This window comes from Sciurus carolinensis, chromosome 1 (assembly GCF_902686445.1).
Source record: "Sciurus carolinensis chromosome 1, mSciCar1.2, whole genome shotgun sequence".
NCBI classification, from domain to species: domain Eukaryota; kingdom Metazoa; phylum Chordata; class Mammalia; order Rodentia; family Sciuridae; genus Sciurus; species Sciurus carolinensis.
The window spans coordinates 88927050-88952566 of NC_062213.1; the positions used below are offsets into that span (position 1 = coordinate 88927050).

At 43.1% G+C, this 25517-nt stretch overlaps 3 protein-coding genes across 14 annotated transcripts in view; 2 read left to right on the forward strand and 1 right to left on the reverse strand.

Moving 5' to 3' along the window:
- Window positions 1-12960, forward strand: Dedd (death effector domain containing). Of its 4 annotated transcripts, none has more exons than XM_047545280.1 (6): window positions 1-278; window positions 2063-2095; window positions 8555-8943; window positions 9128-9235; window positions 9520-9666; window positions 10351-12959. In XM_047545280.1, the coding sequence occupies exons 3-6, from the start codon at window positions 8619-8621 to the stop codon at window positions 10725-10727; spliced, it is 957 nt and encodes a 318-aa protein (XP_047401236.1). In that variant the 5' UTR covers window positions 1-278; window positions 2063-2095; window positions 8555-8618; the 3' UTR covers window positions 10728-12959. The 4 variants fall into 4 exon arrangements, with proteins under 4 accessions (XP_047401236.1, XP_047401246.1, XP_047401253.1 ...); XM_047545297.1 differs by lacking the exon at window positions 1-278 and adding an exon at window positions 366-438; XM_047545290.1 differs by lacking the exon at window positions 2063-2095 and having other exon boundaries at window positions 2-278.
- On the reverse strand, window positions 11813-15929 carry Nit1 (nitrilase 1). Of its 9 annotated transcripts, none has more exons than XM_047545200.1 (7): window positions 15846-15929; window positions 15162-15257; window positions 14228-14482; window positions 14013-14116; window positions 13676-13809; window positions 13398-13523; window positions 11813-12391 (listed from the first exon to the last, which is right to left on the reverse strand). In XM_047545200.1, coding segments are annotated over exons 1-7 (984 nt in total). In that variant the 5' UTR covers window positions 15848-15929; the 3' UTR covers window positions 11813-12124. The 9 variants fall into 9 exon arrangements, with proteins under 9 accessions (XP_047401156.1, XP_047401146.1, XP_047401167.1 ...); XM_047545190.1 differs by having other exon boundaries at window positions 14228-14512; XM_047545211.1 differs by having other exon boundaries at window positions 15785-15921.
- Window positions 15924-25517, forward strand: part of Pfdn2 (prefoldin subunit 2) — a 17211-nt gene continuing 7617 nt past the window's right edge. Inside the window, exon 1 of the mRNA XM_047545314.1 lies at window positions 15924-16064. Within this exon, the coding sequence (XP_047401270.1) occupies window positions 15990-16064 (75 nt within the window). The 5' untranslated portion in view covers window positions 15924-15989. The remainder of the gene's footprint in view (window positions 16065-25517) is intronic.

Here is a 25517-nt window from a genome sequence, read left to right on the forward strand (position 1 = left end):
ACGTGAAGCTATCTACTTCCCGCTTAATGCCTCTGCCAGGCTGCCCTGACCTAGTATGGCTACTCAGGCTCATGCCTCACTATGGTCTCGAAGCCGCCACTAACCGGCCAGGTTCCGGGAGGCGCTGTTCAGGATGCAACCACCCCCGCCCGTCTCTCCCCTCCCCCACGCCCGCGGCGGCGGCGGCGGTGACTGGAGCCCGGATGCGGCGCCGTGAGACAAGCCCGTGAGAGCGGCGCGGATGGATCCAACATGGCGGCGCCGAACCTGAGCCGAGAGTGAGGCGGAGGGGCGGCCGGAGTGGGGAGGGGGAGTCGAGCGGGACGGGGCGGGGCCGGGCGGGGCCGCTGAGGGCTTGGGGAAGGAAAGTGGAGGGGGAGGCGGTGGCGACGTCCAGCCTGAGAACCTCCAGAGAGGGAGGTGACGGGACGCTACAAGGTGGGGGAGGGGAGCAGCCGAGGGGGGCGTGCAGGGGAGATGGCAACTGTGGGAGAGGGCAGGGGTCGAGGCGCAGGAGTGGGAACATGGGGCGGGGCGTAAACAAGGGCCCAGGCTGGGCCAGGCCAGGGGTATTAGAGAGGCCGAGGTGGGGAGTGGAGCCGCGATCTGGCCTGATAGAAAGGGGTATAGGAGCTGGAGGGAGAGGCTGAGGGTTTGAAAGGAAAGGGGGCTTGTGGCATGTGGTTGGAGGGAGGTCTGGACTCTTGTGAGGGCTGTTGAGAGGAGGTGGGAGGTGAGAATTGGACTTTTGAGGCTTTGTAGAGGGAGGTTTTGAAAGTGTTAAATTGGAAGTGGAAGGGGGAAGGGCCTAGGGGAGAATTTGGGAGGAAAAGGAGAGAACGAAAATTTGGGGAATGGAGAGAGTGTCGGTGTGCCGAGGTAGTGAAAAAAGTGAGAGACTAGGAGGAAAGTTTGGGAGGAAGGAGACAGGAATGGGAGGACAGTGTAGCTGCCCGGGTGATAGAGGTTCGGGGGTTTCCCTTTCTCCTGTGAAGAGGAAGAAGAGTGCATCGTTAAGCAGCATCAGTTGCATCCAATTCTAATTGCCAGGCCCTTAGCTTTTAATAGGGTGGGAAGGGCAGAAGGGAATGGTCATGTGGGTTTGGAGAAGTGGGATTGAGTGAGGGTTCAACTGGATTTGCTTTCCTAAAGTCTTCATATCTTATTGTTCCCTTGTTTTTCCTGGTTACAAAAAGAAGGAAAAATGGGGAAACTGCTGGTGAGTGCGGAGGAGTAAGGGACTTTTCTAGTTTTTAGCAATTAGCAATACAAGAATGGGGAAATAGATATGGATGTATTGAAGCCCTGCATGCTAAGGTGGAGGCTCTGAAAGTCCGAGGAGTAAAACAGAAGAGAAGGCTGGCATCTAGGCAGTCAGGCCAATTAAAGGAGCCCTTTATTTTCCAGACCCTTCTTTTGGTGTTTAAATACTAGAAGGGAGGGGGTCAGTGGGCATACATCAAAACAAAACAAGATCTCTGCTGAAATGTGTGTGCGTGAGTGGATGCTACCTCAGTGAATATTTTCTTCTCCTGTGCTAGTTAAAGGCAATGAGGAAAATAGAATTTGGAGGATAGTAGTTCTGGACTGTTAAATGATGGAAAGAAAGTTTTTTTTTTTTTTTTTTTTTTTTTTTTTTGCTGTAACCACTTTCTCTTCCCAGTTCTCTAAAGATGAAAATCAGCATTAATATTGTAACAAAATAGATGGAATAAGGTATTGAGGAGGAAGGTGATCAGAGCACAATAATCAGTTTTCCCAGAAGTTGTTGAATTTGTATTTGCCATGAGCCATTGGGACTGGGAATTCTTGAAGGTGGTGTTTATTTTGTGACTTAACTAGTAGAGAGAGAACACTGGGGATTTTGTTATGGGTTAGTTCTCTTTTTTATCTAGGAGTGGATCAATTTGATTGAAATGGCTTTAGGCTTCTCTGTGAATTTTTGTGACTGAGATTGACTAACTCTATTGGCCTTCAAGATTTCAAAATAAAGCTTGAAATTTGACTCTCCCCCCCCCCCCATTTGTTTTTGTTTTTCTGCTGGCTTTGAAACTTGTGCTAGGAAGAGACTTCGGAAATTAAGTTTCTTGCAGAGGTAAGTCTAGAACTTTTTATTGTTCTCAAACAATGAAAATGCCATAAGAAGTGTATTGGGGTTGATCCCAATTGTGGGGTAGATGCCAGGGAAAATGAATTTTCATTCACCCTACAGTACATTGAAATCTGTTCCAGTCATTATCTCTTCAGCTAACTGGAGTGTAGGAGGAAAAAGAGAGGGGAAATTAGGTATCTTGAGACAAACCCCCCCAGTTTTGGTTTATTATCTAGTCTTCTTGGTCAGCTTTGAGACAATGCGTTTTTAACATATGGAAAGCTGTGGTCTAGTACTTTGCTAAATGTTGCCCCTTGAGGGTTCCTGAGGCACTTTCCTTGCTTGGTAAAGCTTACTTTTTCTTCCAGCTGTTCAGAGTTCATGGAATCTTCTTTTGAAAATATACTATGTAACCTGACTTCCAGATATTTGGTTACATTTTTGTAGTCCCACCAGCAAGAAAACTATGTACTCTTTGCCATCTTTCAGATTTTCCATGTAGATTTCACTCCAAGCTTCAAGATATCACTCTTTAGTTCTTCTACACGACTTTTCCCTAAGGGCTTTTGAGAGAGTAAAATATCTGTGAAATTACATCTGTCATCCCTGTTGGGAAGAAATTAGACTGCCATTTTCATTATTAAGACACTACTGTTTTACTTCTTCCACATGTTCTCCCTCTCAGGACTTCTGAGAAAGTCAGAATACCTCAAAAGGTACAGATATCACCTTAGAAGGGATGAGACTAGTGTGCTTGGACCTGGAAACCCAACAGAATGTGACCCATCAGGAGGGAAATCCTGTAGATACATACAGACTTGAACCTTCCTAAAGAAAAACATACACAAACTTTGGGAAATATAGCAATTTATCAGAATAAAGAATTATTCTTGGTAAATAACATATATGGTTAAAAAAGAAAAAAGAATTATTCTTGGGAAACTGTAGTGGGGGGACTCATGTTAGTTTCCCAGCCAGTGGGATCCATGTGGCAGTGTTTCAGATACCAAAATTTAAGTTCTTTCTGATTCTCTGTTTGGAGGGGAATATTCTCCTCACCACTGTCTTTCATCTAGGAGCTGTATATTTTAAGCTGAGCTCCCTTGCTTCACTGCCATAGAAAACTGAGTATATTTTGGTTTAAGAGGAAGTTGATCACATTCTTTTAATCCTGAAGCCAAATAGATTCCTATAACCCCCTTCTGGGTTGCTGAGTGAGTTAACTCAAAATCCCAGATGATAATTAAGTGGGGAGGGATGTCTACTAGCCTGCATGCCAGTCTCCTGACATTTTTCCCAAGGACATGACCTTGGGAAACTTTTATTTCTGCTAGTTTTGCTTCATTGAATAAGCAATATAGGTCTGATCAGCAGCTTAACCAGGAAGGGTCTGCTACTGGTCTAGTTTCAGGACTTTAAAAATGACCCTGAGGCTTAAGATCTTTTGTGTCTGTCTTGAGGATGATTCATATTTTCTCTCTCTCTGTCATTCTCTCTCTCTCTCTCTCTCTCTCTCCCTCCCTCCCTCCCTCCCCCCCTCTCCCCCTCCCCCTCTCTCCCCCTCTCCCTCCCTCTCTCTTCTCCCCCCTCTCTCCCTTCCTCCCCTACCACCCCCCTCTCCCTTCCTTTCTCCCTTTTGTACTAGGAATTGAACCCAAGGGCACTTTATCACTGAGTTATATCCCCAGCCAAATTTGATTTTTTATTTTGAGGCAGGGTCTCACTAAGTTGTTTAGAGCCTCACTGAGTTGCTAAGGCTTATCTGGAAGTTGGAATCTTCCTGCCTCAGCCTCAGGATTACAGGTGTGTGCCAGCTGGTATTTCTCTTATTCACATAGAACTCCAGATTGAACTAGGTCAGAGTAGACCTCTGGGATGGGGCAGAAAGGAGTAGAGCATTATCACCTGCAGTTCACCTGAATGACAACAGCAGGAAAGAGGACCCAGGGCTCCTTTGTGCTAGTTGGATTTATAAGTTAAATGAGCCTACGTTTGACTGACTTTTCTTTTAGTCTGGAATATTGTTTAATAGGTTTGCGTTGGGGGAAACCTAACAGCTTCCTTCCCCAGGTCTAGTGTGGAAATTGATGTGCATTCTTTTGACCATTCATCGTGCTCCACCTGGAAAAGATGGATTATTGACATTTTGAGCCAGATAATTCTTTGTTGTAGGGAACTGTCCTATGTATTAGGGGATATTTAGCAGCATCCTTGGTCTGATTGCATGCTGGTTCCCTACACATGACAATCAAATATGTCTCCAGATATATCTCCAGACCAGATGTCTCCCAGAGGGTGCAGATTTTGCCCCTGGTTGAGAACCACTGACCTAGAAGTTCTGATGATTCCTGGTATGTTGACTGATTTAGCCCAGGAACAAGAACTTAAAGGTGGCTATTTTCCCCCCTATCAGATGTAGAGTTAACACTCAGGGGATTGAGGCCTATTGTAGAGTTGCATTCATTAAGCATGATTAGGACCATACTGTTTTCCCATATTTTGCTTCATTTTCCAGTGACAAAATACGTGGGGACACTATTTTTCCATTTCTTGGGGTTTAAGGGCACTTTGAATTAGGGAACTCTGGAGCAACATGCTCTTCTGATTGGCTCAATGTGAAACCTATCCATCTTTCTCTGGGATTCTCATAATCAACAGCTGCCCCAAGGGAACAGGTGGGATAGGGAACTTGGAGAAGTTTCATGGGCTCTTAGGAGGCTCAATTTTCTCCTATTGCCTTCTCTGAGCAAGCAGTTATTTTTCTACAGCACTTCCATTTGTGAAAAAGAGAGGAAGAGACAAGAAAAATTGGTCTGTAGTTGAATAGTTATTTTCCCAGCTGTTTCCCATGTTTTGGGTGGAGCATCTGGGCTTTCCAAACTATATATGAGATATTTTTCCTTTCTATATATCAGAACCCATCCATGGTCTGCAGTTGATTCCAGGGTGGGCCTTCCTTTTCTCAAGGGGATAAGGCTCTGTCCGCTTCCATCTTTGGTTTACTGAGAGGGACCAGATCCTACTAACTCTTCTGCTTTTTGATTCTTCATTGACTTGGCTCTTTTGAAGTAGCTTATCATTTTTTCTTTCTTTTTTGGTCCCGGGGATCAAACCCAGGGCCTCTCCCCCCCCCCCCTTTTTTTTTGTACTGAAGATTAAACTCAGGGGTGCTTAATCACTGAGCTATATCTCCAGCCGTTTTTTATTTCATTTTGAGACAGGGTCTTGCTGACCTGCTGAGGCTGACTTTGAACTTGAAATCCTCCTTCCTCAGTCTCCCCAATTGCTTGGACTACAGATATGCACCACCATGCCTGGCCCCTCTTATACTTTGCATGTACCCTACTGCTGAACTATATACTCTCAGGCCTTCATTCTCTTTTCTAGTTTAGCCTCAGTTTTTTGGCATGTAAAATTGACAGAACAGCCTATCTTATTGTTGAGAAGGGGATGTGGTATGATGTGGGTATTTCTCTGGCCGAGAGGCAGCTCTGTGTGCCAGCTCTGTCTGCATGGTCACTGAGTTATGCGTGTCTATTTTTAATGGGGTTCTTTCACTCTTGGACTTTTGTGAGTTTGTTTCTTAACTGGTGTTGCTTGTGGTGATCTCTTTGAGATTAGATTCAGTTCAGTTCAACAACAGTTTGCTTCAACAAATGCCAGACTCTGTCCTCTGCTAGGCACTAGAGAAATAAAGATGAATTTTACTTAGTCTCTCTCCATGAATTGCTCAGGATCTAAAGAGATAATAAATACACAAATCATTTTAATACGCTGATTTAAAGGAAATATGCATAGTGTTCCATAAGAGCACCGTAGAGGACTACTTAGCCGAGCTTGCGGGTGTAGAGAATGCAGTTTGAAGATGGCATCTGAGCTGACTTTCACAGTAGGAGTAGGAGTTAGCTATCTGAAAAAGAGTGGTTATGGGGGTGTAGAATGAAGGGCAAGGGGCATTCAGGCAAAGTGAATAGCCTGAAGAAAGGTGTAGAGAATGAATTGCATAATATATATATGAACTATAAAATAGATAATGTTGGAAAATAAAACTGATTAAGAAAAAAAGTGGGTCTGGGTGCTGTAATCTCAGTGACTTGGGAGGCCAAGGCAGGAGGATCACAAGTTTGAGACCAGTCTTGGCAATTTAGCAAGACCCTGTCTCAAAAAAAAAAAAAAAAAAAATAAAAAGGCTGGGGATGTGGCTCAGTAGTGAAGTGCTCCTGAGTTAAATCTCCAGTAATGAGATATATATATATATATATATATATATATATATATATATATATATATATATATATATGCTGGGCATGGGGCATGGGGCATGGGGCATGGGTGAGGTGGTGTATGCCTATAATCCCAGCTACCCAGGAGACTGAGGCAGGAGAATCACAAGCTCAAGGCCAACCTTGGGAAAAAAAAAAAGCTGGGTATGTAACTCACTTGTCTAGTATGCTGGAGGCCCTGGTTTGATCCCCAGTACATGGGGTAGGAGGAATGAAATGTGGTGGGAGATGAGGTTGGAAAAGTCAGTCTGATCTTGAAGGATTGTAAAAGGAATTTGTAGAGGGTTCCTATTGGTAGGGAGAAGGATGTAGATGAGTCTTAAGTAGGAAAATGATGTAGTCAGTTGTGCATTTTAGATAGCTAACTCAATGGATTTAGGTTGGTTATGTTTGATGTTGGGGATCTGAAAGTGTGGCTGAGTGGTAGAGCACTTGCCTAACATGTACAAGGCCCTACATTTGATCCCCAGCACTGGAAAGAAAAAAGAAAAAAGATTAGTGATAGGGAGAACTTTTTAAAAGAGGCAGTAGTCCAGGTGAGAGACCAGTGGAATCTGAACTATGGCAGTGGTAGCAGAAGTGAAAAGGTAGGGGAAATTTAAGAAATACTTAGAAGTAACTGGACAAGGTGGTGCATGCCTGTAATCTGAGTGACTTGGAAGACTGAGAAGGATCATAAATTCAAGCCCAGCCTCAGCAACTTAGCAAGACCCTGTCCCAAAATAAAAAAAAAAAAGACTGGGGATGTGGCTCAGTGGTTAAGTGCCCCGAAATTCAAACACTGGTCCAAAAAAAAAATAGAAATTGCCTCAGTAGGAATTTAAAATTGAAGTTGATTGGGTGATTGGAGGTTGTGGTCACACAGGTGGAACAGTATTGGGTGGTACCTTCTGGTAGTGTAGTAAGTATGAAGTGACTAGAGTGGAGGTGAAAGTTGTTAGACTGGAAGATTGGTAAAAGACTGGGTCATTGACATCACCCAGGATGACGGATGAACTTTGTGAATCAAATGCCAAATTATGTAATGAACATAGGGCTGTGATTATTCGTTTGCTGTGGTTTGGTAAATGACATCCATGAGAAGTTAGAAGTTGGTATATCCAGGCTGGGCATGGTGGTACACACAGGTTGGGCTGAGGCTTAGTGGTAAAGCACCCCTGGGTTAAATCCTTCATAGCAAAAAAGAAGTGGGTATATCATATGATGTAAAGATCAAGGGAATATAAGGTTTTCAGAGTGATTTTGCATTTACTTTCTCATTGGATTGGTAACAACTCTGAGGAGGTTTTTTTCATCTTTAAGGATGAAGGCGCTGAGACTTTCTCATAAGTTTCTTGCCTAGAGCTGGGGATATAGCTCAGTGGGTCGAGTGCTTGTCTCACAAGCACAAGGCCCTGGGTTCAATCCCTAGCACCACAAAAAAAAAAAAAAAAAAAAAAAAAAGACTTGCCTAAAGTCATACAGCTACATAGCTTGTTAGTGAAACAATATGAATTTAAACTAGTTATAACTAGACATTTTCAGTTTATCTATTGTCAATCCCTAAATTCATCCTATGCAGTTTCTGTATTAGAATTGAGTGAATTCTCTACTTATAGATTTTGCCTGTGTTCAAAAGTGAACTGATTGGGGAGGGGAAAGTAGAGTTTTCAAGGGACCAAAAACGGTGTTTTGGGGGCAAGAACATTCAGGGTACTATGTAATAGTAACTTTTGCTGAACATGTAGTATTAAAATTGCTTGTGACATTCATAGGGGAAGTGACTATTTCTCCAGTAAGATCTGGGCTCAGCATCGTCTGTTGAGTATGGAGAAGTCTAGGGATTTATTTTTTTTCTTCTTTCTTTTTTTTTTTTTTTTTTAAATTGGAATTGAACCCAGGGGTGCTCTGCCACTGAACTTCATCTCCCCCCACCTTTTTATTTTTTGAGTCTGGATCTCTCCAAGTTGCCCAGAATGGCCTGGAATTTGTGATCCTCCTGCCTCAGTCTCTTGAATAGCTGGGATCACAGGTGTGCACCACCATACCCAGCTAGGGTTTATTTTTAATAAACATTTTAAAAATAGTTAATAAACATGTATTAAGCAGTATACTGTGCCAGAAATCATGTTAGGCACTGGGAATATAAAACTAGTTCCTGCTATTGAGTGGCTCACAGGTTCTTGCCCTATCCTTACAGTACACTGGGGATCACAGCTGTTGAGCAGGGATTCTGGAAAGCATTGTGTTCCTGAGCCCCCAGCATGGCGGGCTTAAAGAGGCGGGCAAGCCAGGTGTGGCCAGAAGAACATGGTGAGCAGGAACACGGGCTATATAGTCTACACCGCATGTTTGACATCGTGGGCACCCACCTGACGCACAGAGATGTGCGTGTGCTTTCCTTCCTCTTTGTTGATGTGATTGATGACCATGAACGTGGACTCATCAGAAATGGACGTGATTTCTTATTGGCACTGGAGCGCCAGGGCCGCTGTGATGAGAGTAACTTCCGCCAGGTGCTGCAGCTGCTGCGCATCATCACTCGCCATGACCTGCTGCCCTATGTCACCCTCAAGAGGAGACGGGCTGGTAAGGGTTTGTTTGGGGGTAGGGGGGCAGTGAATTCAGGAAGAGTTGTAGAAGACCAGCAGTGAACAGCATAGGAGTCAAAGAGGCCTTGACCTTCAGGAGTTCCTAGGAGAATCCATTTTGAGGCCTATTGGGAGAAGGGAGGGTTGTACTTTTTCCTGAATGATTTCTTCTTTCCCTACAGTGTGCCCTGATCTTGTGGACAAGTATCTGGAGGAGACATCAATTCGCTATGTGACCCCCAGAACCCTCAGTGATCCAGATCCGAGGCCTCCCCAGCCCCCTAAAACAGGTGAGAAGATATTACTCCTGATTCCATAATCAAGCAAGAGGACACTGATCCCTTCAAATTCCTGGCTTTGCCAACTTAAATGAAAGACTGCTATCCCTCCCCACATCTAGTCCCATGAAAATTCAGGTGAGCTGTTAAATGTTTCACCTTGGTCTTGTGTTGCTGTCATGTATCCTCCTTTCAGGTAGTGTTAAGGCTACACGATTCCTTCAGCATTCCAAGAGTAGTGTTTAAATTTCTGCCTTTACCTTATTGTTCTTTGTTCCCTTTTACTTTCTTGTCAGTGCCTCCCCACTATCCTGTGGTGTGCTGCCCCACTTCAGGTCCTCAGATGTGTAGCAAGCGGCCAGCCCGAGGGAGAGCCACACTTGGGAGTCAGCGCAAACGCCGGAAGTCAGTGACACCTGATCCTAAGGAAAAGCAGACATGTGGTGAGGAAGTTCAAGGGTTCCAGAGGTGGAGTAGACTTGAGGGAAGATAATGTTATTCAATGCAAGGCTTACTTTTTTCTCCCCCTGGTACGGGGGATCAAACCCAGGGGTATTCTACCAGTGAACTACGTGCCCAGCTCTTTTCATTTTTTTGCAATAGGGTCTCGCTGAGTTGCCTAGGCTGGCAATTGAATTTGCAGTCATCCTAAGTCACTGGGATTACAGGTGTGTGCCACCATGCCCAGCTGCAAGGTTCACTTTGTTGACAGAAAGTAAGACTGAGTGATTTTATCTGTGGAAGAACTCCTTATTTTTGTGGCAGGGTATATTTTAACTCTTTATTTAACAGATCAAAGATATACTGATATGACACCCTTATTGTAGGATGAACCAAATCAAGATAATTAAAATGAACTTTTGTGCCTGTTAATTAGAAAAGTATTTCCTGTAAGCATGTTGCTGTTTGTGAGTGATGGGAACTGATGCTGACCTGGGCATGTACCATTTAAGGGAACCTGTATTCAGACAAGAATTTCAGAGATGCATAGAAAAGAACTCATCCCGGGGAGTAGGTAGAGAAGCTGTCAGGTGATATTCCCTACTTTGCCCCTTTCAGCTTTTCAAACTTAGGTTGTAAACTCCTAACTCATTTGTAACCTCTTCTGATCTGTATCTTCTTCTCAGACATCAGACTACGGGTTCGGGCTGAATACTGCCAGCACGAGACTGCTCTGCAGGGCAATGTCTTCTCTAACAAGCAGGACCCACTTGAGCGCCAGTTTGAACGCTTTAACCAGGCCAACACCATCCTCAAGTCCCGGGACCTGGGCTCCATCATCTGTGACATCAAATTCTCTGAGCTCACCTACCTCGACGCATTCTGGCGCGACTACATCAATGGCTCATTACTAGAGGCACTTAAAGGTGTCTTCATCACAGACTCCCTCAAGCAAGCTGTGGGCCATGAAGCCATCAAGCTGCTGGTCAATGTGGACGAGGAGGACTATGAGCTGGGACGACAGAAACTCCTGAGGAACTTGATGCTGCAAGCATTGCCCTGACCTTTTCCCCTTCTTACTTCTTGGGGACTGTTCCCACCATCCACCTCTGGAGCTTACATACTGTTCTGGAGTTTGTTCTCTACCCTTCCAACCAATCACACCCCTGCCCTTTTTTTTTTTTTTTTTTAAAAAAGACAAAGGAAAATGGAAGTGGTATTCCCCACCCCTCCCTGCACCCATGTGCCTGGGCTTCCCCTTTGTTTCCTGTTTTCACCTACCCCCTAATGTGTGTCTCTACAGTCACCTTACCACTGAGCCGTAAGACAAACGTAAAGGGAGAAGCAAAGTCTATAGAACAGTCTTTGTAAGGGATTGAAGTGAACACTGCTTTTGGGTGCATTGAGGGGTTATCAATACTTCTGGCTTCATGAGGGCTCTTAAATTTTGTCTGAAAAACCAAAGGGCTGCGAGTAAGGGAGCTATGTAGAAGGTGGGACTCTGAAGTGTATTTTGGAACTTAATCACCACCCTCTTCCAAATTACAGAATTTTTAAAAAAAGAAGAAACTGTGGCCCTTTCCACTCTCTCCTGGCCTCTGGTGCTGCTCCTCTCTGCCTTTTCTCCATTCCATGGCTTGAAACTGCTGCCTGGTGTGGCTCCTTCCTTTTTCCCCTTTGTCAAATCCTCTTCAAGGGAGTAACAGATAAGAGGATTGGGTCAGCCTGATCACCCCTCTCAACTGTGATATATGTGTACACAACATACACAAGGTGGATAGAGAAGAGGCTGCTGATTAAAATACACTCCCCCTGGAAAGGGGAAGGGGGAGTGTGATAATTTTCCTTCCATGTTCAAGTGAAAATAAATAACATACCCTGCAGCCCTTTTCCCCTTTGCTTTTTTTCTGGCTTAGGCAAAGGGCACCTTAGGAGAAAGTAAATTCCTCATTTTTCCTTCCCACTCCTCTACCCTTATTCCCACTCCCATGCTTGGGAGAACGGGGCTGGGATATGCACTGAGTGTTGCACTTTTTTTTTTTTTGGTAGAGAGGCAAGCTGAATGAGCCAGGAAGTCTAGAACTCAAGCCTAGTCCAGTAGGTACAATACCACCTCCCCTTCCAGCTCCTAAAGGAGATGTCCAGACACAGACTTTATGATTATTATATTTTTTTCAATGCCAGTGCTGCTCAGTCCTCAGCATAATTTCAGTTTTCATGAAATAAACAGTGACTATATAAAATTCCACTTTTCTGGAACTGAAATCTGAGCTCAGGTGAAAGTTTCTTCTTTCCCAAGAAGTTGAGTCTGTGTTCCATTGAGAGTCAAGGTTCCCCAAGTGAAGGGAGCTATGCTTGGATCCTGCCTACAAATCACAATAGTATCATCTCACAATGTGTTGGGGTGGGGTTTTGTGTGTCTTGTGTATCTATCTATCTCAACTCATGGAAGTCAAAGCCTTAAAACTGTGGGTGACCCAAATTGCCATAGAGGTCAGGCCTGCGATGCTGGAACACAGGCAGATTTTGGCGTAACTGTTGCAGAAAGTTGAGGTCAATTCTGGCAAGGCAGAGTCCTGGCCCTTCAGAGCAACGAGCCACCACTGTTCCCCAGGGGTCTACCACCATGCTGTGGCCATAACTACTTCTCTTCTCATGGTGGCGTCCACATTGTGCAGCTGCCACAACGTAGCACTGGGTTTCAATGGCACGGGCCCGCAGCAATACCTGAGGATGAGATGTGTGTTAAGTACGTGTAGCAGCTACTAGGGAAGTGATAAGAAATGGACATTACAGACCAATCTACTACCCATTATAACCACTTTTTTTTATACTGGGGACTGAATCCAAGGGTGATTTACCACTGAGTGCAACCCCAGCCTTTTAAAATTTTGAGATGGGATCCTGTTAAGTTGTGGAGACTGGCCTCAGACTTGCAATCCTCCTGCCTTAGCCTCCTGAGCAGTTGGGATCACAGGAATGAGCTACTGTGCTGTGCCCATCATAACCATTCTGATAATTGCCTAGTGATGATTTACCAAATTAACTGTATGATAATATGAGAGAACTATCTGGGAAGTGAATTTTCCCACTAGGTGAGAAGGGGAAGAAAAATCTTTCCACTGGTTAGGCTAAAGGAGGAGAATGAGGCTAAAAGGTCTTTGCTAGGTGTAGTGGTGCACACCTGTAATCCCAGAAACTTGGGAGGCTGAAGCAGGAGGATCCCAAGTTAAAAACTCAGCAAATCAGCAAGGCCCTAAGCAACTTAGAAAGACCCAGTTTCACTGGACATGGTGATGCATGCCTGTAATCCCAGGTGCTCAGGAAGCTGAGGCAGGAGGACTGTAGGTTTGAAGACAGTCTCACCAACTTAGGAAGGTTGTAAGCAACCTAGTAAGAGCCTGTCTCAAAAAAATAAAAAAGGGCTGAGGATGTGGCTCAGTGGTTAAGCATAGTTAAGCACCCCTGGGCTCAATCCCTGGTACAAAAAAAAAAAAAAAAGACCCAGTCTCAAAAAGTAAAATGGGGGCTGGGGATATAGCTCAGTTGGTAAGAGTGCTTGCCTCACAAGCACAGGGCCCTGGGTTCAATCCCCACTACCGCAAAAAAAAAAAAAAAAAAAAAAAAGTAAAATGGGTTGGGGATGTAGCTCAATGGTTAAGCAACCCTGGATTCAATCCCCTGGTCCCCCCAAAATAAAAAGCCCTACTGTTTTGAAGAGGTGTCCTCTTACCTCCCAATGGGCAGGGCCTGTAACAGATCCAAAAGCTGAAGGGTAGGTAAGTATTTCTGCTCCAGCGTGAGCCAATGCCAGAGAGAGTTCTGGGAACCGCATGTCATAGCAGATAGCTAGACCAATCTGAAATGAAATGAAATAGAGAATACTTAGCCTCCCTGTCCTTTTTGTCACAGTACCTCCATTACCCCACTCTTCAGGGCTTTCTATACACTATTACTACTTCAATGTATTCCTGTTCCCCTCTTCTTCCTCTCCCACTTCATGACTCTCACCTTGCCTGCTGGTGTGTTAATAGGTGACTCAAGACTGGGCCCAGGTATGGTAAAATTGCTTTCATGCATAGGCTCCTGCCCTGGAATATCTACATCACACAGATGCGTCTTCCTGTAGGTGGCCACTATTGATCCTATAGTAAGAGGGAGAAAAAATTCTCAATGCCCAGTTTAGCTCCTTTCCTCCCAAGGAGATAGTTTATAATCTTAAGAATATAAGTACGAGCATCCCTAAAATCTTCAGTCAAGGAAATAGAATTGAGAAACAATTTTGAAGAATCTGAGTTTAGGTAGAAGAGCCTGGGAAGAAGCAGGCTAAAGGTTTATGAGGTCTCACCCTTGCTGTTCAGAAGCACATGACAATTGTAGATTTTCTGAGTTTGCTCCCAGTCTTGGCTGCGCTCATGGAGGCCACCCAAGGACAGCCAGAGTCCACATTCCCTGGGGGGAGGGGACACTGACAACTCTTCTCAAGGCTCTACTCTCATATCTGGCAATCCAAGAACACTGCCCAATGAAGATTCCACTTCTCCCTCCCCATTTCCCTGATACCTGGCAAGCTGGGTGTATTCTCCTAGAAGGTTCCCACCCAAAGGCTCAGACAGGCGTAGTGTCTCTGCAGTGTCTCGTGCAATGAAGTCAAATGCCTCAGGCAGGAAAGCCAGGCAAGCACCCAGTCTGGCAGCCTCTCGAACCAGCTCAGCACATGTTTTAAAGTTCTGTTGCTTATCTGGTGTGGATGTTACCTGGCACACAGCCACCAGGGGTAATTCCCAGGAGGAAGAGGAGATAGCCATGGATCTGGGCCTGTAAATGGTGCAGGCAGGATCAGATTTCCTAACATGAGGGGAAACAAGTTTTAAGGATTGAACGGGCATTTAACCACTGGGCCATATCCCCAACCCTTTTCATATTTTATTTTGAGATAGGGTCTCAGTAAATTGCTGAGGCTGGCTGGCTTGCTTGCTTTCTCTCTCTCTTTTTTTTTTTTTCGTACTAGGGATTGAATTCAGGGGCACTCAACCACAGAGCCACATTCCCAGACCTTTTTTGTATTTTATTTACCACAGAGCCACATTCCCAGACCTTTTTTGTATTTTATTTACAGACAGGGTCTCACTGAGTTGCTTAGTGCCTTGCTGTTACTGAGGCTGGTTTTGAACTCACGATCCTCCTGCTTCAGCCTCCGGAGCCGCTGGGATTACAGACCTGCGCCACCGTGTCCGGCTCTGAGTCTCGCTTTGAACTTGCCATCCTCCTGCCTCAGCCTCCCAAACCGCTGCTATTACAGGTGTGCACCACCCCAACAGGCTTGACTTCGTTTTGATTCTGCTCTCATAGGGCATACTAACCCAGGGTTAAGGGGGCTCCCCAGTCGAATGTGCTGTGGATTTCTGACACCTCCGTCTCCCCACTATTCAATTAACAAACGGAACTTGAGCATCTACTATGTGCCAGGCAGTAATGACACAACAAAACATGTTACCTGGGTTGGGCACAAAGTCCTGAGAGTCGAAGTATCCGGAGTCCAGGACACAGAAGGGACAGGAGCTGGTGATGAGGCCTGGTGATGAAGCCCAGCCTGAGGAAGGTGAAAAATCAGGACACCAAACTCTCCTTCGCGCAATACATTTCTAGGATTCCCTGACGTCAACCCTTCATACATACTGTGAGGGAGGATCAGGGCCCTGCCACTAAAAAAATCACTCATGTCTTCAAAAACACTTTTTACTGTAAGTAATTACGGGCTATGGAAAGGGATCGTAAAGTGGGAAGATCGAGGAGTGTTTTTCGATCAGCGCTTGAATAACTCAACTTCCAGGGATTTCACATTAAACTGAAGCCCTTTTCCGCTGCCAAACGTTTCCGCAGTTCAAAAGTCATCTCGGGGAAACTTCTAGTTTCCCAAGCCTTGCACAGCTTTACTGTCTCAAAGCATATTCTCCCTCTTAAACCCGGAACCTCCGAAGGGAATTTCACCCTCCGTAGTGCCCCCCGCCCACACCGAGGTGGGCACGGGGCAAATGATCAGATCTCCCGACCCGCGCCCCACCCCCCCTACTTAGCGCGTCCTTCCCCGCCTCTCCTTGGGGCAGAAATCTCGGTTACACAAGAGAAAGCACCGCAGGTGGAATTCACTGCAGCGGTCGGCACAGGGAGTAGGTCCTACATGAAGGTAGAGCCAAAATCATTCGCAGGTTCCGACCCGAAGCCAGCCAGCAGCACCCGGGCGAGTGGGCGGTAACTCCTAGGCCGGACGTGACGCAAGGCGGGGGCTGAGCTGCGCAAGCCGGAAACCCAGTAGGCTACGAAGATGGCGGAGAGCAGCGGTCGCGCCGGCAAGAGCAGCGGGAGCAGCGCGGGGAAGGGGGCGGTGTCGGCCGAGCAGGTGAGGAGCCGAGAGCTCAAAGGAAGGTACCCGACTGTGTCTGGAGTCGATGAGCGTGAGGGTGTCTGTGGCTTAAGCTAGCCTTTACGCCATTCCGACATTTGCGTGGCCACCCAGACAGGGGAGGGTCCTCGAAGAAGCTAGCCGAATCTCTTAGGGACAGAGTAGGCGGGTGGGTAGGTGAGAGTCACTCCCTCTGGGGGTGCTGGGTGAATCGGGGGGTGGAGGAGAAAGCGCTAAGATTCAGGATCTGGGAAGAAGCCAGGTTTAGGAGATAGATTGTCGTTTTCCTTATCTCTCCTCAGCACCCTAAATAGGATATATTTGGGCATGTCAGCTCTTAATGAATTTCAGAGGATTAACTGACTAATTGTATAGTCTTTTACGTGACACTGAAACCACGTTGACAACCGCCGGCACTCCGCAGAGCCACGTGACTCACATAGTCGAATAGATTGGTGTTCTATATACTATTTTGATTCGGGAGTTAGTACTAAATTGACTGTCTTTAAACACCAGACATCTTTTTCTAATCTGGGCTGGATTTTTCTCGTAATTCTTTATGTAGGGAAATGTCTGGTAAATTAATCAGAAAGCCCTTTGTGGCTTGGGAATCGCGATTTGCTAATAGCGGGGCTAGTGTTTAATCAGAGCGAGAAGAAATCTACGTAGAAATGAAAGCAGGTAAATGATATTTATTTTAATTATAGGTTCATTTATTATTTGTTGAACAATTAATAAAGGCAGTGTATCTGCTTAAAGATTTTTAAAACTGCCCTTACCAAATACCGTTCTCTGGTGGGGTAAATAAGACATGCAAAATGTGAATATGAGGTAGAAAGTAAAGTGCTGTGCAATTTGCGGGGAGAAGGGATCTAGTACTTTTTGAGGGCTTACCATTTTCTAGACCACTATGGCTTCAAGGAAACAGGTGGTGATACACACCTTGTCTTAAAATTGCTCACAGACTTATTTGAGGAAAGATAAGCCAAATAATAAGAATTTACGTGTTGTGCCCAAAGACTTGCCTGTTTATGACAGTTAGAGGAGAGACCCCCAACTGATCGAGGTTATGAGATTTGGTAGGTGGATGGGAGGAAAAAAAGAAACTGTAGTATATTGGGATACTAAGAGCATTTTTATACACTGGGGTCAGATAAACCTTGGTTTGAATTCCATTCCTACTATTTAATACTTATATACTATCTCCCATGAGTTACTTCTCAGCCTTCCTTATTTCTATAAATATAATACTCTCAGCATATTTAGAGATTGGGCAATTATTCATGTGGTTTTTGCACAGTGATTAAAGTACAGTGTGTATTTAATAAATGCTAGTTAGCTTTTGTTTTTTAGAGAAGAAATTTCTTCAGCTTAATTCTAAATGATGAGAAAAGTTAGGCAAAAAAAGAAGTGAAAGATTTTCTAGATAGAGGTAAAAATTTGTTCAAAGCACCAAAGCATGAAACTGCCTGGCATGTTTGGAATGCAAGTGCTTAAAATTTGAGATGAATTGCAAGACTTGAATATGGAGAAAAAGGAATGAAAGAGGAAATATAGAATGTTTCTTAAATTTCTGTCTTTGGTGTATAATGGGGAGGTAGGAAAATGAACGGGTTTGGGGAGAAAGTCACATTTATTTTAGGATTTAGAGTTTCTTGTTTCTTGCAAGATATTTAGTAGACATTGTTTTTGTTTGTTTTGTACCGTGGATTCAACCCAGGGATGTTTTACCACTGAGCAACATCCCCAGCTCTTTTATTTTATTTTATTTTTTTTTGGGGGTGCTGGGGATCGAACCCAGGGCCTTATGCTTACAAGGCAAGCACTCTACCGACAGAGCTATCTCCCCAGCCCCACTCTTTTATTTTTTGAGACAAGAGTCTCTAAGTTGCTTAGGGCCTCTGAGTTGCTGAGACTGGTCTCAAATCTGATCTTCCAGTCTTGGCCTCCATAGTCTTTTGGACTACAGTTGTGCTCCACCATTCAAATAGTCACTTTTATGTATAACTACATAACTACAACAGAAAGTTGTAGTTATGATAAGGGATTGAATTTATATGGTTGTTGTTTTAGTCAGCTTTTTTGCTGCTATCACTCTAAAAGAACAGACAAGAACAATTTTAGAGGAGGAAAAGTTTATTTGGGGGCTCACAGTTTTAGAGGTCTCAGCTATCTCCATTCCTCCAGGCTCAAGGTCAGGCCGAACATCAATGGCTAAAGAGTGTGGTGGAGGGAAGTGACTCAAGACATCATGCAGAAAGCACCACTTACCAAATACAAAATACATACCCTAAAGGCACTCACTCCCCTAGCGCCCCACCTCTTCTAAGCATACTCTACATACCTTTAGTTGCCACTCAGTTGATCCCTATGAGGGGATTAATAACTAATTGGATTAAAACTCTCATAACCCAATCATTTCACCTTTGAAGCTTCTTGCATTGTCTCACACGTGAGTTTTTGGAGGACACCTAATATCCAAACCATAACAGTTATAATTGAGAACCATTATTTTCTGTGAAAAAAGAAGTGGAACAAGGTTGGATCATTATTTAAGGGATGGTGGAGAAAAGCTCTTCAAAGGAGACTGATGAAATGTGATAATGGGGTTCTGAAGATGTTATTAAAGTTCTCTGACCTTTGTGTTCCGGAGAGAACACTGAGTATATATATATTTTTATCAGTGTTGCAAATTGAGACACATCCCATACAAAGAAGGTGGAGTAAACTAACACATTATGCAAGGAATTTCACTAGTTTTATCTTCTTTTATTTATTAATGCCATTTAAAGGAAGATTTTTGAATTTTAGAGGCTTTGGTTAACTTACCCAAGGTCAGTTACTGGAAGAATAGGGCTTTTAATTGAGAGGCTTGAGAATCACACACACACACACATCCCACATCCCACTTAAACCATGATTATATTAGAGCTATTTCAGCTGAGCTCTGGATTTGATTTGATTTTTCTTTTTTTTGGTACCAGGGATTGAACATGGGGATGCTTAACCACTGAGCCACATCTCCAGTCCTTTTTTGTATTTATGTAGACAGAGTCTTACTAAGTTGCTGAGGCTGGCTTTGAACTCATGATCCTCCTGCCTCAGCCTCCCAAACTGCTGAGATTACAGGTGTGCACCATGGCGCCCGACTGGATTGATGGATTTGAACAGGTGACAATGGAATAGAAAATAGGGAATGTGGTAGAAGAGGAGAACTGAGGAAAGCACAGATTGATATGAAGTTGACTGATTAGTTTAGCTAAGTCATTTAGTATGTTAGGAAGATGCTCTTAAAGCAAGTTAAATGAGGCCATAGAGGTCTTTTCTGCCTGACAACAAATTTGAGGCGTTTTAATGTAAGCAACGAGTGAGTCATAGAAGGATTTACATTGTAATATTAATTTTCCCCGGTTGTATAAAACCAAACGTGTTTATCGTAGAAAATACAGGAAAAGGTACAAATTAGGAAACACATGATCCATAATCCTATTATCCAGAAGTAACTATCTTTTTGGAGTGTATGCTTTGAGAGGTTTGCCTACCTCCTTTATGCTTTTGTATATATGTTTGTAGACTAAAAGGGAGGTGTCTTAGTTCATTTTTTATTGCTATACCAATACCAGAGACTGGGTAATTTACAAAGGAAAGAGATTTATTTTGGCTTAAGGTTTTGGAGGCTGGGGAGTTTCATGGGCATAGCAGTAGCATCTGGCATGTGTGTTATAACATGACAGAAGGTGAAAGGGCAAGTGAGCACTTGCAGAAGGAAGCTAACAGGAAAGGTAGGCTTACTCTATTACAACCAGCTGTCATAAAAACAAACTCATTCCTACAGGAAAGGCATTATGATCTAGTTAACTCTTATTTTTTTAAGTTTTCCAGGGGCACTTTTAGCACTGATCCACATTCCCAACCCTTTTATTCTTTATTTTGAGACAGGGTATTGCTGAGTTGCTTGGACCTTGCCAAGTTGCTAAGGCTGGCTGGCCTTGAGTGTGCCAAGTCTCTTCCTGTCTCAGCCTCCTGAGTCACTGGGATTAGAGATGTGCACCACTGTGCCTGGCTGGTTACCTTTTAAAAGCTCTGTCACAATAGAAATCAAAGTTTACATGAGTTTCAGAGGGGACAAACCATATTCAAACTATAGAATTACACCTCAGGCTGCCTGAAACTCATTGCTGCTTGTGTGTGTGTGTGTGTGTGTGTGTGTGTGTGTGTGTGTGTGTGTTGGGGGAGATATTGGGGGATTGAACCTGTGGCAACTTTGCCACTAGCTAAATCCCCCAGGCCCTTTTTATATTTTATGTTGAGATCTTCCTGCCTCAGCCTCCTGAACTGCTGGGATTATCATGACCTTCTTTTCTTTACAGCACAAAATACAGTCTTTTCAGCTGGGCACGCCTGTAATTCCAGCAACTCTGGAGGCTGAGGCAGGAGGATCACCTTTGGTGTCCACCTTTAGCAACCTAGCAATATCCTGTCTCAAAATAAAAAGGGCTGGGGATATAGCACAGTAGTGAAGCAGTCCTGGGTTCAATCCCTAGTACTTCCAGTAAAAATAAAAATGCAGTTTTTCTGTCCCAAGAGTCCTGAAAGTCTTAACTTGTTCCATCACCAACTCAAAAGTACAGTCTCATTTGTGAATCTAAGAATTGAAAACAAGCTGTTTACTTCCAAAATACATGGTAAGACAGGTATGGGTAGATGTTCCCATTCCAAAAGGGAGAAAGAAATAGTCCAGAAAGAAGGGGTAGCAGGCTTCAAACAAATCAGAAATCCTAGTCTTAAGATTCCATAATATTTTTTCATTCCCCATACCAACTTCTTTAAATGCTGGGGAGGTGGAGGACAAGGGCAAAAAGTGTCAGGCAACCTTGCCTCAATAACTTGATTGACTCTGTCCGTGATTCAGCTTTCTGGGTTGGAGTTGCACAGTTGTCTGCAGTTTTCCCAGGCAGACACTGCACATCGACAATGGTTCTACTGTTCAGGGATCCTGGCTGCTTCCACAACTTCACTAGGCATTGCCCAAGTGGCAGTTCTTTGGCAGCTGTGCCCTTGAAGCAGTTTTCTGTTTGGCCCCCCTAAAAGTCCACTGACCCTTTGCAATTAGGTGGAAGAAGCCATGCTTCCACAGTTCTTTCATTCTATATACATGCAGTGTTGGTACTATAACATGGGTGCTGCCAAGGCTTACCGCTTGTGGCCTCTGGGGATGCAGTACAAATTGCACCTGAAGCTTTCTGAACCTTGGTTGGAGCATGCTGGGATGTGGGGAGCAGAGGCCTAAGATAATGCAGGACATTTCTGTCCTTCAGGATCCTAACATTCTGAGCCTGTCAGGGGAGAGCTCTGAAATGCCTTCAGAGCCTTATTGCTATTGTCCTTATGAATAGCATCTGGCTCCCTTCTAGCTGTGCTAATTTCTTTAGTGAATGATTGCTTGGCCACACTTTTGCATGCTTTTTTTACTTTGTGCATAGCCAGGCTGAGTTTTCTAAATTTTTACACTCTGCTTCCCTTTTAATTATAAAGTCTGCCTGTAGGTTATTGCTTTCCTCTCACAGCTTACTGCATGCAGTTAAAAGTAGCCATGTAACAGCCTGAATGTTTTGCTGCTTAGCTCTTTATTCAGATAGCCAGTTCATCATGTTTAAGTTTTACTTTCCAGCAAGTCCTAGTGCATGGATACATTGCAGCCAAGTTCTTTGCTACTTTTTAATAAGGATGACCTTTATTCCGGTTTCCAGTAAGATATTTCTCATTTCTCTCTCAGATTGTATCAGAATGGTCTTTGCTGTCTATATTTCTACCAGTATTCCAGGCTTCTCTATGCATCTTATCTTCTGAGCTCTCACCAGAATTGCCCTTAATACTCTGGTCAAGGCAATATAGTCTTATTCCATAAAACAGTCACTTCAAAAATTCTAGCTTTGGGAGCTGGGGGTATAGCTCAGTTGGTAGAGTGCTTGCCTAGCATACACATAGGTCCTGGGTTCAATTCCCAGCACCAGTTTTTACCTATTCTCTAGTTTCAAAGCCACTTCAACATTTTCTATCTTTGTACCAATTTTTGTTTTACTCTATTTTCTGTTGCTATAACAGAATACCTATGACTGAGCAATTTATAAAAGAAAGAGATTTATTTTGGCTTAGGTTTGGATTTATCCAAGGGGATAGTACAGGCATTTGGCAGGGGTGTCATAACAGGGTGTGTGGTGCCTGGAAAAGCAAGCATGAAAAGAGAAAACATAAAAAAAAGAGAGAGAAAACATGAGGGCAGCCTGCCATTGTAATAAACTGCTGTCAAGATAATTAACTTGTTCCCCAATCACTTTTTAACGGCCCCACCTCCCAACATTGCTACTTCACTAGACATGCCCAAGTTCAGCATGAGTTTTGGAGGGGAAAAACATATTTAAACCATAACAGGAGGGCATATGTTTTTTACATATTTACATATATTGTTTTAGAAAATTACGATTATACAGTATGTATCATTTTCTAATCTGTGTTTTAAGCCTAAAAATTTATCATGAATATTTTTCTATGTCATCCAGGTGTTAGGAAGATTAAATTATCAGTGGTGTGTAGAATGGATTTAGGGAGTTCAAAAATCAGGAGATCCTTTAGAAAACTATTGCAGTAGTTCAGACTAAAATAGAAATCTAAACTAGGGTGATGTCAAAGAGCCTAAGCAAAATTACTAAGGTGGGCTGGGATTGTGGCTCACTGGTAAGCACTTGCCTAGCATGTGTGAGGCACTGGGTTCGATTCTTAGCACTGAATATAAATAAATATATAAAGTAAAGGTTCATTAACAACTAAATATATATATATATGTGTGTGTATATATGTATATATATATATATATATATATATATTTAAAAAAAGAAATTGCTAAGGTAAGTGTAATTAAAGTTTGGCAGTTTATGACTACGTTACTCAGCTTTCCATTGGTGCAGCAAAAGTACCTGAGATAAATAATTTAAAAGGAAGAAAGATTTATTTAGGCTTATAGTTTCAGAGGTTTTAGTTCATGGTCACTTGGCTCTGTTGTTTCTGGACCTGTTGTAAAGCAGAACATCATGGTGAGGAGTGTGTGGGAAGGAGAGGGAGAGAGAGAGAGAAAGAGTAAGACAGACACACACAGACACACAAACACACACACAGAGACATATACACCAGGGACAAAATATACCCTTCAAGGGCGTATACCAGGTGATCTTCTTCCTCCAATTAGACCCTGCCTCCTAAAGTTGCCATCACCTCCCAAGAGCCCATTTAGCTATGAATAATCCATCGATAAGGTCAGAGTCCTCATGATCTAATCACATCCTGAGGCCCCACTTCTGAACATGGCTGCATCATGGGCCAAGTCTTTATGAGCTTTGGGAGAATATTTCAGATCCAAACCATAACACTGGCATCCGCGTGTTCAGAGGTGAAACCAAGGTGGTGTCATTAGTAGAAATGGAGGAGACAAGAAGAGAAATAGTTTAAAATGGGGTAAAAGATGATTTATTCAGCTTTAAACAACCTGAACTTAAGATATCTGTGCTACATTTAAGTGGAGATAATCGTAATAATAGTGGCTATTTGTTGACAGTTTGTTATGTGCTGTATATTGTTGTTAAGTCCTTGATGTAATTATTTAATTCTCACAGCACTGTATGAGACAGATGTGATCTCTTATTTTATTGGTGAAGAAATAAATTTAGAGAGTAGTCTGTTCATGGTTAGACTTTGGACACTTTTCTATCTGACCCACAAGCTCCTTCCTGTAGCTCAGATAGAGTACTTGCCTAATTTGTGTGAGCCTCTGTGTTCGATCCCCACCACTGTTAAGGGAAAAAAAAAGAGAGAATAGCAACTGATGCCAGGAGCAATGGCTCACACCTGTAATTCTAGCAATCCTAGTAAACTCAGGAGGCTAAAAGCAGGAGGATTGAAAGAAAGTTCAAAGCCAGCCTCAGCAACTTAGTGAGACCCTGCCTCAAAATAAAAAAGAAAAAGGACTGGGGATGTAGCTCAGTGGTAAAGTGCCACTGTGTTAAATCTCCAGAACCCAAACCTCACCACCAAATCTTTTTTTTTTTTTTTTTTTCTGTGGTACTGGGGATCGAACTCAGGGCCTTGTGCTTGCAAGGCAAGCACTCTACCAGCTGAGCCCCAAATCTTTTTTTTTAAATAAAGAGAAGGAAGGTATGAGTACCATTATTTAACACAGTAGTAAGGTCAAAAAAGTTTTCTTCTACAGAGAGTCAATGCAGTTGTTATAAAAGTGGGCAGTAAACTGAAAAAAAGGCAGTTAATGACAGTAAAGGCAGTTAAAATCCTAGGAAATGCTTTTCCAGTTACATTCAGTCATAATTCTCTATCCTGTTCTTCCATCTAACTCATTAAGCGTAAATGTCATGTAAGAAGACTTAAGTACATTTTGGAGAAAAGGTAATGATTGTAGATTTTTCCTTAATTTATTGAAACTGTATGGTATTAGTTGGGTATTATGGTACATGTGGTACATGCCTGTAATCCCAACTATTTGGGAGGTTGAGGTCGGAGTATCACAAGTTCAAGGCCTGCCTTAGGATAAAAAATAAAAAGGTCTGGAGATGTAGTTTAGTAGTAAAGGGCCACTGGGTTTAATCCCCAGTTGTTGCAAAATGACAACAACAAAAAAATATGTGGTATTGAGTAAAAACAATAAATAAATCAAATGGAAATAATTTTATAAGAGATTAATATATGGCAAGCCAGGAGTGATATATATTGAATAAAAATGGATTCTTAGACAAACATGGGTACAAGTCCCAGTTGTGTACTATGTTATCTTAACTACTTCTCCTTACCCCACAGCCTTGGTCTCCTGCCTTATAAATTGAAACACATACCTTAATCATTTTTGGGGGGTAGGGAACAGTGCTGTGAATCAAACCCATGAACTCACACATGCTAGGCATGTGCTTTGCCACTGAGCCACACTCCCAGCCCCATTTTTGTTTTTCAGAAATAAATGAGACAAAGAATCTTGAATAGTGTCTGGTACATAATAGGTATTCCTGTATTGTCCACACTATAGAAGGCAGTTTATTTTAGGACTATAGAAAAGATGGGTATATAAAAATGTTTCATTTGTATATTTGAAAATTTCAAAGAAGATAACAGTAAAGAATGGAATGGTGGAAAATACAATATAAATCGAAAAGATTTTCTGTCAAAAATTTAAGGAAGGATTTAAGACTGGGATTGTAGTTCAGTGGTGGAGGACTTGCCTAGCATGTGTGAGGCACTGGGTTTGATTCTCAACACTTCATATAAATAAATAACAAAGGTCCATTGACAACTAAAATTTTTTTAAAAAAATTAAGGAAGCAATGGATATGTATTTATATGTGTGCATATAGAAAAAGTTAACATATGGGAATAAGGTTAATCAGAAATGCTTCC